At 34.7% G+C, this 12,237-nt stretch overlaps 1 protein-coding gene across 4 annotated transcripts in view; it reads left to right on the top strand.

The window, feature by feature from the left end:
- LOC115881187 overlaps positions 1-12,237 on the top strand; it is a 52,851-nt gene that overhangs the window by 35,828 nt on the left and 4,786 nt on the right. For all 4 annotated transcript variants that reach the window (XM_030898601.1, XM_030898609.1, XM_030898595.1 and 1 more), the window contains one exon: positions 11,756-11,958. In XM_030898601.1, coding sequence (XP_030754461.1) covers positions 11,756-11,958 — 203 coding nt within the window. The remainder of the gene's footprint in view (positions 1-11,755; positions 11,959-12,237) is intronic.

Raw genomic sequence — 12,237 nt, forward strand, 5'->3', positions numbered from 1 at the left:
TTTTATCCAACACCAGAACTGTTTCATGTCCAATCTCTAAAGAATAGTTGATTTAAAAGGATCTACCAGTTATACTTTCATTGTTGCGAATTAATAAATTACCAGGGTGCGTTTATGTTACCAGCAAGTATCAGATATCAACCAGCAAGTCGGATTTTAAAGAAAAATGATTCAGGAAGATCTTCCGCAAGAAATTATTAACCAGGCAGAGGCGGCTACAGCACAAATACTGCCAGAAAAGTCTCGTGGCGTATATGATAGGGAATTCAAGGCGTTTGAAGAGTGGATAGGCGTGGATAGCCGTTTCAAGGCGTGGAAGAGTGGTAAAACCACAGATTAGGTACCCTATAAGTATACAGATAAAAATCTTGTCCCTAATTCGTGGTACGAAAATTGTTTTTTATGACGATGTGCAAACGAGTAAAATTTCCTGTGCGCAAAAATAAACTCGCGTAAAATAACAATAAACAGCGTAATAGAGAGATATCGCTAAACCGAATAGCGTGCATGGACGTTAATATTAAGGCCAGGTGTTATTTCCTTTACGTGAGGTGGTAATCAACTCTCTTCATTTATAGTTATCGGATCGGAAAAAATTCTGTTCGCGTCGCGTCCGCTATTTAAAATTAACCTAACTTTGAATTTAAAACTTTGAAATTGTTTTGTTTACTAGGTATTTTAAAACTAAAGGGCTAAAGTGCTTATTTCCAGTGCTTTATTGTTCAACGTCTGCCAGTGGATTTAGGGCAACAAGCAACAAATTCTCTTAGAAGGGCTAAGTCGTCATCTGCATCCATATTTTGGGCCATATTTATTTAATTAAAACTAATCCCAGCTACTTAAATATCAAATTACCTAATAAAACTCAAGTAATAATTCAAAACAATTCAAACATAATCTAAAATAAAAGATCTCGCCGGCCGGCCCCGATTGTCAAATACCCGCACATGCCCATTTAAGCAATTTTTAAACGTTATTTAGAAATAGCGCTTGGTGTAATTGATCCGCAAATTACGTCAGGCGGTAACGTTATTAGCGGGTCTTCCGTTAAAAATTGACTCGCGCATATCGTAACCATGATAAGGTACGCGTAAATACTGCATGACGCTATTCGGTTTTCCGATATCTCTCTAATAACTGTGCCGGTCAGGTGCTGTGCACAATTTTAAGTGGCCATAAGTGGGCGTGCTATGTGCGCAAACTAGTAACCTAACTAGTGCCCGATTCCGAAAATTGGAACCACGAAAAACAACAAAAAAACAAAGTTTATAATCTGTATAATCTGTGATAAAACCTGTCAAAGGTATAAACGAAACTATCTTGCTTGCTTACGTATAAAGGTTGATTCTCACTATACCTTTCATTTCCATTCCATATCCATTCCATAGCCGTTCCGTATTTTTTATTGTATTGACGCTATACGTAAGCTCTCGTTCCGTATCAGTTCCATACTTTTTATTGTACAATTTATATAATTACGAAAGTTTTATTTTAAACTTTTGTATCTTTTGAAAAAGGCAATAAATTTAATTAAGAGGTGAAAGAATAAATAAATATCAGCAAAATTATAACAGAGCTGGTACAAATTATGAAATTGACAACGCTGTTTCCGATACGCTTCAGTCCGTCCGCCAAAAAAATGCATGGAAGGAAAGGATATGGAACGGAAGGGAAACGGAACGGATGTGTGCATTGTCCTATTCATTTACATGATTACAATATATTTTATGCAAACGGAAGGGAAACGGAAGGGAGCTGATATGGGAGGTATAGTCTGTGAAACGAATAACTTTGAATTTGACAGTTCCCGCAGGCTTTTCTAGTGTTAATTTTATTATGTTAGCAACTTGCGGCCATGCTGACTGATGCTGACCAATGCCGTCTCTAATAGAACAGCATCGGAGCGAGATTTATGACGTCACGCTAGGTAGATACTACGATTAATAAATATGTTGTAGAATACATGGAAAACATAATAATTATTCCTCGTATCTTTGGTTTGTAGCTTAAAAATGTAGAGTTTACATGAAATATACATAATATACAGTTAATAAATACAATATATTATACCTATTCATAGTAATAAATACTTTGGCAAATAAACTATGAGCCATACAAATGCAGCAAATGTTTTACAATATACAAATAATGAATAGGTACATAAGATACTGGGTAAAATTTAAAATATATTCTAAATTTTGGGGTTTGAAAATCGATCTAATTTAACAAAAAACATTCATATTATGTAACATTATCTAACTAGCGTGACGTCATAAATCTGGCTCCGAGGCTGTTCTATTAGAGACGGCATTGGTCTGATATTTAGAAATGTCAAAAGCTGATGACATTTTACTTTTGACAATTATGACATTTCGTGTTGATTTTTGCAAGAAGAGGAAGAACTGTCACTTGTTTTATTATTTTCCTTTTCTATTTCGCGAAAGTAAAAAGAGTTACCTATCTGATTCGTTCAGGCACTCAATTTAAAGAATATCAGTAACTTTTTTGATAGAGGGATTTTATATTTGCCATGCTAGTAAAAAATAACGGTCAAAATTCAAAGTTATTCATTTTATAGACTATATAGTGAGAATCAACTTTAAAACGTATGGAACGGAAGGGAAACGCAACGGTTAGTGTGCATTGTGCTGTTCATTTACATGATGTAATACTTCATGTAAACGGAAGGGAAACGGAAGGTAGCTGATACGGAAGGTATAGTGAGAATCAACGTTTATTGCTCCAAGATATAATATTATAAGAAAAAGGAAAAAGTACACTTAAACATTTCAAACGCATTTTTATCTATTATACGTTTTTAATGGTGCACATCAATTTTTATTGATTTCTCAATAGGATCTAAGATTTTCTCACACATGGAATGCATATTAGACAAATACGTAACAATAATTGACCTATCTGGTTAGACCTAGTTATTTAAACCACAGTGTAGTACTCTCTAGAGTGACGGAACTACGTTTCCACTACGCGACACGCATTCTTTCTACAATTAGATTAGTGAATGGCATAATTCTCATCTCGTTAATAAAATGATTCAATGAGAGCATATAATCTACGCATTACGCACTAAAAAAATAACAAGATTCCATCAAATTGTTCTAAAGAAGATGGAAGGTTAGTGAAAATTACTGTAAAGGATCAAAATATATTCAGAAAATAATAAAATGATGAATTTAAAATAAATAGAAATATATAAAAACTTGACTTAAGCCTTTTATAAAAAGACTTAAATATTTTTAATGACTTAAGTCTTTTCTAAAAAGACTCAAATCTTTTTAATTTTGGAATAAAGATTTAAATCTCAAATCATTTTGAAAAAGACTTAAATTTTAAGTTTTAACTCAGCTTTCGAAAAATGACTTAAACCTAAATGACTTCAAAGTCATTAAAATTATTTAAATAAAAAAATACTTTTTTCTGTGAGCTTGTAGCTCTGTTCACCAGTGACATATGGGCTATTATTGTAACAATATTCAAAAAATTAACTCATAGTTAGTTATACGTGAGAAATCTCCCCACGAGAGATGGCACGTACTTTTTTGAAACACCCCGTATATCGAATACTCGAAGCTTCCACCATTCTATTTTCTCCCTGGGAAATTATATTTTCACACACACGTCAGATTGAAATTCTGCTAACGCGCTTTTTTCAATCAATCCGCATTTTTATGTTTAGTCTAGACAATTGTTATGTCTGACGCTCACTGTACCTACGTAATTTAAGTAAATGTAGTACAGATACATAGTTTACCCGCTTTTCAAGTTTTTTTTTGGAATCAGTATAATTTACTCCATAATGTTTGGTCAGCAAAAGTGTTTAGTTGCGTAGGTTATTATTTTTAAGGATTTTTTAAATCTATCAGTCTCGCTGAAATTAACAGTCTAACTGATTCATTCTGAGGGTATAAAATAGTCGGTTTAAAACGTGGCAGTGACATTTTGAGACTTGTAATTAATTATGTCGCGACTTATTATACAGGGTGGTCCGGACTGTATTCCGGAAACTGTTGTTCCGGCAGCATATTATGTAGATAAAAATAAGTCCTAAAATGCTTAGTTTTGGAAATACAGTATGTAGAAGTTTCATTTTATTTCGATTTTTCCCAAATCATTTCTGAACTAACGTAAATATTTGGATAAAAATTGGTGTATGGGAGTTTTTTAACGTGAGAAATTTGATTTTAATATCAATATGACTCCTATTTGTATGGGGCGCCACCGATATGTGTTTAACTGTTTTGAAAAGTAATAACTTTTCGTCCGTACCTGTATAAAACTACTTAGTGAAAAAATACACATTTCCGTGATTTTTTACGTAAAAAATGTCTCTTGGTAAAAATCGCTACCAGCAACCATTCTCAAGCAAGGAAGCTAAACTTATTTTACTGCCGAAAAGAAATAAAGAAATTCATAATCCAACAGCATACAGACCCATTAGTTTACTGGACGTAGAGGGAAAATTATACGAACATTTGATATTGGGAAAGCTAAAAGAAGAACTCTCGCAGCCCGATAAAAGTCTCTCCGAAAAGTACGGCTTTAGGAAGGGTCGACAAACTGTTGATGCCATACGTGAGGTACTTAGAATTGCGGATGATGCGGCAAACTTTGCTCCCCAGAACCGAAGAATCTGTGCAGTCATCATCCTTGATGTGCAAAATGCATTTAACAGCGCCTCGTGGCAACCCATTTTAGAGGCATTAGATAGAAGAGGCATAGAGAAGAATTTGATCAAGCTCATAGCATCATATCTTTCAAATCGGTCAATACAGATCGAAGCGGAGAATACTATGAAAACGCTAACTATTAATAGTGGTGTACCGCAAGGCTCAGTTTTGGGTCCTACATTGTGGAACATTTTATATGATGACTTGCTTAAAGTAGAAATGCCTGAAGGCGTTACATTAATAGGGTTTGCAGATGATGTGGCTATGGTAGCAGTAGCCAAAAATGAATGCATATTAATGGATATTGTTAACACCTCGGTGCTGAGAATGTGCAAATGGCTGCTTAGCAGAAACTTGAGGTTGGCCCCGCAGAAGACCGAAGCCGTTCTTTTAACTACAAAAAGAAAGCTGTCTCCTATAATGTTTCAGATAACAGACACTATAGTTATGCCAAAGCGAGCTATTAAGTACCTTGGCGTGTGGCTAGACACAAAAAGAACCTTCGCTGAGCATATAAATAAAACCATAGAAAAGGTCGAGAACACCACACGTTTATTAACTCGACTTTTACCAAATATCGGAGGACCAAGATCATCTAGAAGGCGAGTTCTCATGGGTGTGATGCACTCACAAATTCTATATGCGGCTCCAGCGTGGCACAAGGTGACGGAAAACAAAAGACTGGTACAAAAGCTAGGTAGAATTCAGAGAACTGCATGCATCCGAGTTGCATGTGCGTATCGTTCAATATCTAGAGAAGCCGTAAATGTAATATCGAAAATTCCCCCCATAGAACTGCAAATAACAGAAAGGCTTGAAGTTTATGAGGGTATTGCAAAAGAAGCCCGAAAGAACCAAATGAGACGCTGGCAGCAAAAATGAGACAACGGAAAATACGGACGCTGGACGCACAAGCTGATCCCAGATATTAAGACGGGGATTTTCCCGTCTTACACGACCCTTTCAGGACACGGGTGTTTTAGTCAGTATCTCTTTCAACGGAAAAGGTCCAATACTGATCTTTGCAAATACTGCGGCGCAGTAGATGACGTTGAACATACCCTGTACGACTGTTCCCGGTCGAGTCAACAAAGATATCGATTCCAAATACTTACAGGGCTTACATTTAATAGCTGTAATATGATGGAAAGTTTAACAAAGGGCATAGAATCATGGCAAAGTGCATATAGGACGGTCAGAGACATAATTGAGACTAAAGAAAAAGAACATCTTCTTTAGACAGCCTAATGCACTGAAGAAATGCGAGAGCGGTTACCGGTGCATTGAAGGCAAAACGAGGGGAGGAGGCTTTTTTTAGTCGGTAAGAATCCGACACTACCCAGCTACGGGTGTCTTATGGAAGATTTTTTCCCTCCTCATCGGAAAAAAAACCATTCTCAAGATATTTAGAATGGAAATAGTCAATACATGTCATTATTGACAAAAAACACGTTGAGTAGATAGATTTGACTGAAATTTGGGAAATTTTTATTTCTTTAAATTAATCATAAAATAATGATAAATCAGTTTCTGTTGAACTTTTGGCACAAAAACATTTCAAATTTAAGATTTCAGTCTGATAACGATTTAGTCAACATGTTTCATTTATGTCAATGATGACAGGTATTGATAATTTCGATTCCAAATACCTATCTCGAGAACCCTTACTCGTATCGATTTTTACCAAGAGATCTTTTTTACGTAAAGGTCGTCGTATATTTTTTTGCTAAGTAGTTTTATACAGGTACGGACAAAAAGTTATCCAGTACTCTCCAAACCAGTTAAAAAATATGTAGGTGGCGCCCCCTACAAGTAGGAGTGATATTGACATCAAAATCATATTTCTCATATCAAAAAACTCCCAGACCCTAATTTTCATCCAAGTATTGACGTTACTTCAGAAATTATTCGGAAAAAATCGAAATAAAAATGAAATTTATACACCCTGTATCTCCGAAACTAAGCGTTTTAGGACATACATTTTTCCAAATTTTTGTACTTATTTTTATCTGCAGAATATACTGCCGAAATTTCCGGAATGCAGTTCGGTCCACCTTGTATATATACCCTTCCAAAAAAAAACGGGACTGGAGTAAAATAATGGCAAAACGGGAACGTCTCGAGTAATTTTTTGCAAGTCTAGACTCTAGACGGCCCGCTTGCCTTATGGGAAGTGGCTTTGTAGAGTTTTAGGCCAAATTTCATGCTAATGGACGCCCTTTTTTATGTTAACTGGAGAAACAAAACCGCTTTGTAAAACAGTAAAAACAGCTTAACTTTATATCGAATATTTTGATCTTTACGATGTCGCATAATGTCAATACGAAAGTGTGTAGTAGCTAATAAAATTCTCAAAGTTTTGTCTTCTATTAAAAAAGGATAATCCCAATTCTGATGTCATTTTTGTAACGTATCTAATCACTAGTAAACCTTAGGAGGGCTTTTTATTAATTTGGCCAATGACGATTTTTTCCAAATGGTTGACGTTGGCCCATAAATGCATATATTATACTGCAAATCTAACCCTATTACAAATCTAATGATCGAAGAAACGTTGCTCAACCCAAAAAATACCAAAAAACTATGGTTTAGGTTGAATATTGAAAGATACTACGGTATAACGAAACAACAGCTGAAGAGGAGTGACTAGAACTTCTTTGCTATATGTGCTCTTACAAAATAAAAAAAAATGGAGTATCTCTGTACAGTTTGTAAAAAATTCATTTGTCTACAGTGCTCCAAAAAAAATATATTTAAATTGCTGCGAGTATAAATATATGTGAAAATATTACTTTTTTATGTTTACCAAGTATTTTTTTAAATAATGTTCGATTGCCGATTCAAAATTGTCTCTATTATGTGTATATTTTTAACTAACTCATGTAAACTCATAAAAGTATAGAGAGATACAAAAACATTTTATTTTCTATTAAATTATGTAATTTAATGGAGGTGTCTACCAGACCACTTGGTATAGCGATTAAAGGAGAATTATTCATTGTAGAGGGGGCTATTTTAACACTATAAAATAACTTGTCTTAGTTTTGACTGAACAGGTAAAACGGTACGTGTATACGGAGCTTTATTAACTGAATAAGTAAAATATATACTTTGATATTGTGTTCTAGTTGCAAACTAGAATGAATTGTGTTCGGTCAATTAAAGTTGATAAACACAAAAATATCAGACAGATCAATTAAGTACATTTGAGATCGCAAAATCCTACATTTCAAGTGCCTGTCTAATAAAGCTTGTAATTTTGTTGCCAAATTCAACCTAAATCCCTTAGAACTGTACAAATACGACACCCCCGCATAATAAGATGTAAAAACAACCGGATTTGGGAATGGACGCAAGTATTATTCAGACAGACTCAATGTCTGTTTTATACGAACATTCTTCTCTGTGACCCAATTCAAGTTATTTGAATAAAATTCATGAATTGAAGACAAAAAAGTCTACGTTTTTTTAGGATGTTTGTTCATTCATTAGTTTCCTTTCTTCTTTTGACTTCCTAGTAGCGTTAACTTAGCATTACAAATATATGACGAAAAAAAGACGTCATGGAGGGCTGGGGAATGAAAATCGATGGTAATTTTGGCCCGTACTCTTATTCTTTATCCTTTAAAAACGGTTCTTTTTCCAAACGGGTAACAGATTAACGAAACGATCTGGAATGATTTGTAACCAATCAATTATTGTTCTCTATATTTGTGTTTATGCCTCGACTTGTGGCCGTTAAGGACCGTTTTGCTCCACTGTACACTGGTCATTTTCAATGTTCAGACCGACTTCAAAATGATTCGATTTCGATTTGCGCGGTACTACGTCTGGCAAATCTAGAGCAAAAAATCCACGTTTCAGAATGCGAGCGTGGCTGAAATCTGTCTAGTCTGGTGGCTCGCGTAGGCTCAATTTTTTTGCAGTCGATATTGGAGCTGTTTTAGGTCAAATTGCAATTTGAATCGAATATAGGAACCATTTTACTGCAAAAAGCGACTAAAGCCACGTTTACACGTAACGTTTTACCTGTTAGGCAAGGCGCAAAGCTAATTGTGAAAATATTATTGTTTGGTAATAATCATTAAATATCTCTAAACAATTTTGTAAAGGTTTATAACGTCTTGACTGAACAAGTAAAACTTTACGTGTAGACGTGGCATTATGGGAAGGGATATTCTTTATTAAATATGTATTTTTTATGCAAGAGCTTCTTTAAAATGACAGTTGGGGTTGGAACCTTTGGTGTTACACAGCAAAATAAAACACTAAATCACCACAATACACCAAAACACTTTTACTCTTACACTGGACTTAGACGCAGTCTTAATCATCTGCTGATGATGCTAACATGGTTAGCGAAACGCGCGTCCAGTGTAAAAGTAAAAGTGTTTTGGTGTATTGTGGTGATTTAGTGTTTTATTTTGCTGTTTAGCTTCTTTAAAGTCGAAGATTTTTATTGGTTCATTCCAGTTTGATGTACAAACAACTGCATAACTTACTATAATAATTTATAAGTTGAACAACATTAGCAAGTTGCATTTAACCCAGTTAGACCTAGGCTGTAATCAAACATTTGAGCTCCAATTTTGCTAACAATGTATCTTTTATCGAGTTTTTATTGAATGAAATATTTTTCAAACTAAAAAAAAATAATAAAGCTATATAAAGGAGCAATCTTTAATTTTTCTAGAGATAAAAAATACCTAGAGTCAGATTGGTCATAGAATGGTAGGTGGCCAAAAAATCTCTAGAATAGAATCCATAGAATATTTGGAATTGAGGAAGTTCAAAAATGCTTTCGACGATGACACGAAGAAAGAAATGTCTTCGTTTCTCCGAAATTTCGTGAAAAAAACGGACGGCTTGTGGCCTGTGGCAGCTTGCTGGTTGCTGGCTCGTACAGAAACTATATCCTAAGGTCGTTTACATCTCTTAGTCTAGACGAAGATAATTAAAAGCAGCGAGTAACTAATAAGCGATTACTAATAACTGGAAACATTTACTTATCCAATAGACCAGGAAGTCTAGCGGAGCGCACCGCTGTTAAAGCCTACCCTACACCTCCAAATCTGACGCACAATTTTTTTTAATACATATACGTCCTATATTAGATATTATAGTTGGTAGTTTCTCTATAGTAGATTAACATAGATGTTCTTAAAGTTATATCTATCTATACTAAGTTAGGGCTTTGACAAATGCCAGTATCTGAGTCCGTTTTACAAAGGTTAGTACTCCATGTCCGATATCAGTCGTACCAAAGTTTATGATGAGGTGTTCTGGTGTTTCCCCATTTTCCCCACAGAATCTGTATTCGCCGTTATTTTTTAGCTTCAAACTACTGAGGTAGGTCTTCATTGGTGCGAGAGAATGTCCTGTTAAAAATCTCGTGACAATCCGAAGATTGTTCTTACTTAAGTCAAGGAAAATCTTTGATTTTTCTCGGTCGTAAGTCCTGAGAAATGTTTTCGAGTGCCTTAGACCGTTGGAGGATTCCCATTCCAGGTTACGGATGGAGTCTTCCAGGGTCTTGAGTTCCGATTTAAGTGAGTTTCCACTTGGGAAGCAGAACGGTTCTCATCCAGTTAGTGAAGTGTTACCTCCTTTTCTAGCTAGATCGTTTGCTTTTTTATTACCTTCTATGCTTTATTGAGTAGGAGAACTTTATTATCTTTGCCTAATTTGTTCAGCTTCTCTAGGGATTCTTAGCCCAACTTCGAATTGATGGTTAGGTGCCCATTATTTCGGAGTATTTATAATAGACACTAATAAGATAATATAATTCCTAAATTTTTATTTTATGCACAACAAATCTCTGAAACAACGTTTCTACAAATAATACACGCAAACCAAAATTAGACAGACAAACCGATTCGGTGTGTAACCAGCTTTAGCGATCGTCTAGCCGGTGTCCGGCGTATGCACCAGACCTAGACATTAGTGATAGAATTATTAGAATAAGAAAGTAAGAACAGCTAGTTGAACAGGCCTAACCCTACTTGGTAACGACAACTTCACATTTCTGCCAGTCTGCGGATGGTAAAAATGCCCACCGTCTGCAAAAATGCCGTAAAATATTGTTTAATGCAATTAAAACAGGGCCGTACTCAACCAGATTGTTCTACATATACTGTATTTTAAAGTTCGATATAGTTTGATCTAGTGGGCCGATTTTGATGATTTTTTAAGCATCTGGTAGCTAAATTTTTTGACTTTTTAGTCCTCTTTTTAAATTAAAAATGTAATTACCCCTCCATGTATTATACGAGGGAAATCAAAATGTTGTTATTTTGGTGAAAGATTTTTTGAAACACCCTGTGGAATGATTTAACAAAGTTAGGAATCTAAAAACCACTTTACCATCAAGATGCATACTTTCTCGGTTGTTTGTTGTTTGATTCATCTCGGTGGCACTTTTTTTGTTGAAGATAGGCGCTTTTGAAGAAGACATTGGCTAAAAAAATATAGAATACCTGTTTTTTTTCCAAGTTAGTAATAGAACTTTTTGAAAAATCTGAAAGCCGGTCCTGAGTACCTGGAAAACTGACCGTACTGCTATTGGATTTACAGTTAAATTATGGTTATATCAGTTCGGTATGTGAGAAAATTTTGTACCTATGGCAAAAACAGATAGTAGATAGCTGCATTGGAGTTTAACAAAAAAATAACTGTTTTATTGTGTAGGTTTAGATTTCTATACTACCGAACTATTTTCCTGTAATTCGTATTTTGTATGTTATTTACTAGTTACCAGGCATAGAACACGAAAATATGGGCCATTTTGGCCTTACAAGTTTAGTATGACTTGTAAGGCCAAAATAACACAACTACACAAAATTTCCTACAAATACTGAAATTTTCATAATTTTACGACCATGTTTACTAAGTTTCTAAAAGCCTTGAAAACTTAGAAAAAAAGAGCCAAAAATGGTCAATTAAATTTACTGATTTTGAATTATAGTAAACTAACACCATTTTGCTGATTTTCTTAACTATAATTTAATAAAATTATATCGATTTCTTTCTTTAAAACTTCTTTAAATGTCATTTTCTACTTCTTCCAGGTTACGCAAAGAGAATTGGGTGGAATATCTAAAATCACAGATTTTAAATCACATCGGCAGAAGCAATTCTACATTTACTAAACCCCCCGAAGATCCGCCACTAACCGATTTCAATATAACCGAGATTATTCCTAAATTATTGAACACCACGACGCTGGACGACGACCAAATCACAGAAAAAATCAGAAGTTTCTACCCTTCTTGTAAGTTTTGTAGATTTATATACCACGAAAATTGCAAAACAAAAATAACTTGATTTAGAAATCAGATTTCTAGATACTTACTACTACTCATTCAGTGTTAAAATTAAAATGTTTTGTTTGTTACCCAACTATAATCTGTTGTAAAAAATGTCTATACCTATGTGGCGGATTCATCTATCCAAAAAAATCCTTATGGGTTTTTCGCCACTGCACTGCAAGAAAAATCTACAAAATAAAATAGTTATTTTTAACATACTAAACCAATGAATACAGAACAAC

Source organism: Sitophilus oryzae, unplaced genomic scaffold (assembly GCF_002938485.1).
Source record: "Sitophilus oryzae breed Bouriz unplaced genomic scaffold, Soryzae_2.0 scaffold_1109_pilon_pilon, whole genome shotgun sequence".
Lineage (NCBI taxonomy): Eukaryota > Metazoa > Arthropoda > Insecta > Coleoptera > Curculionidae > Sitophilus > Sitophilus oryzae.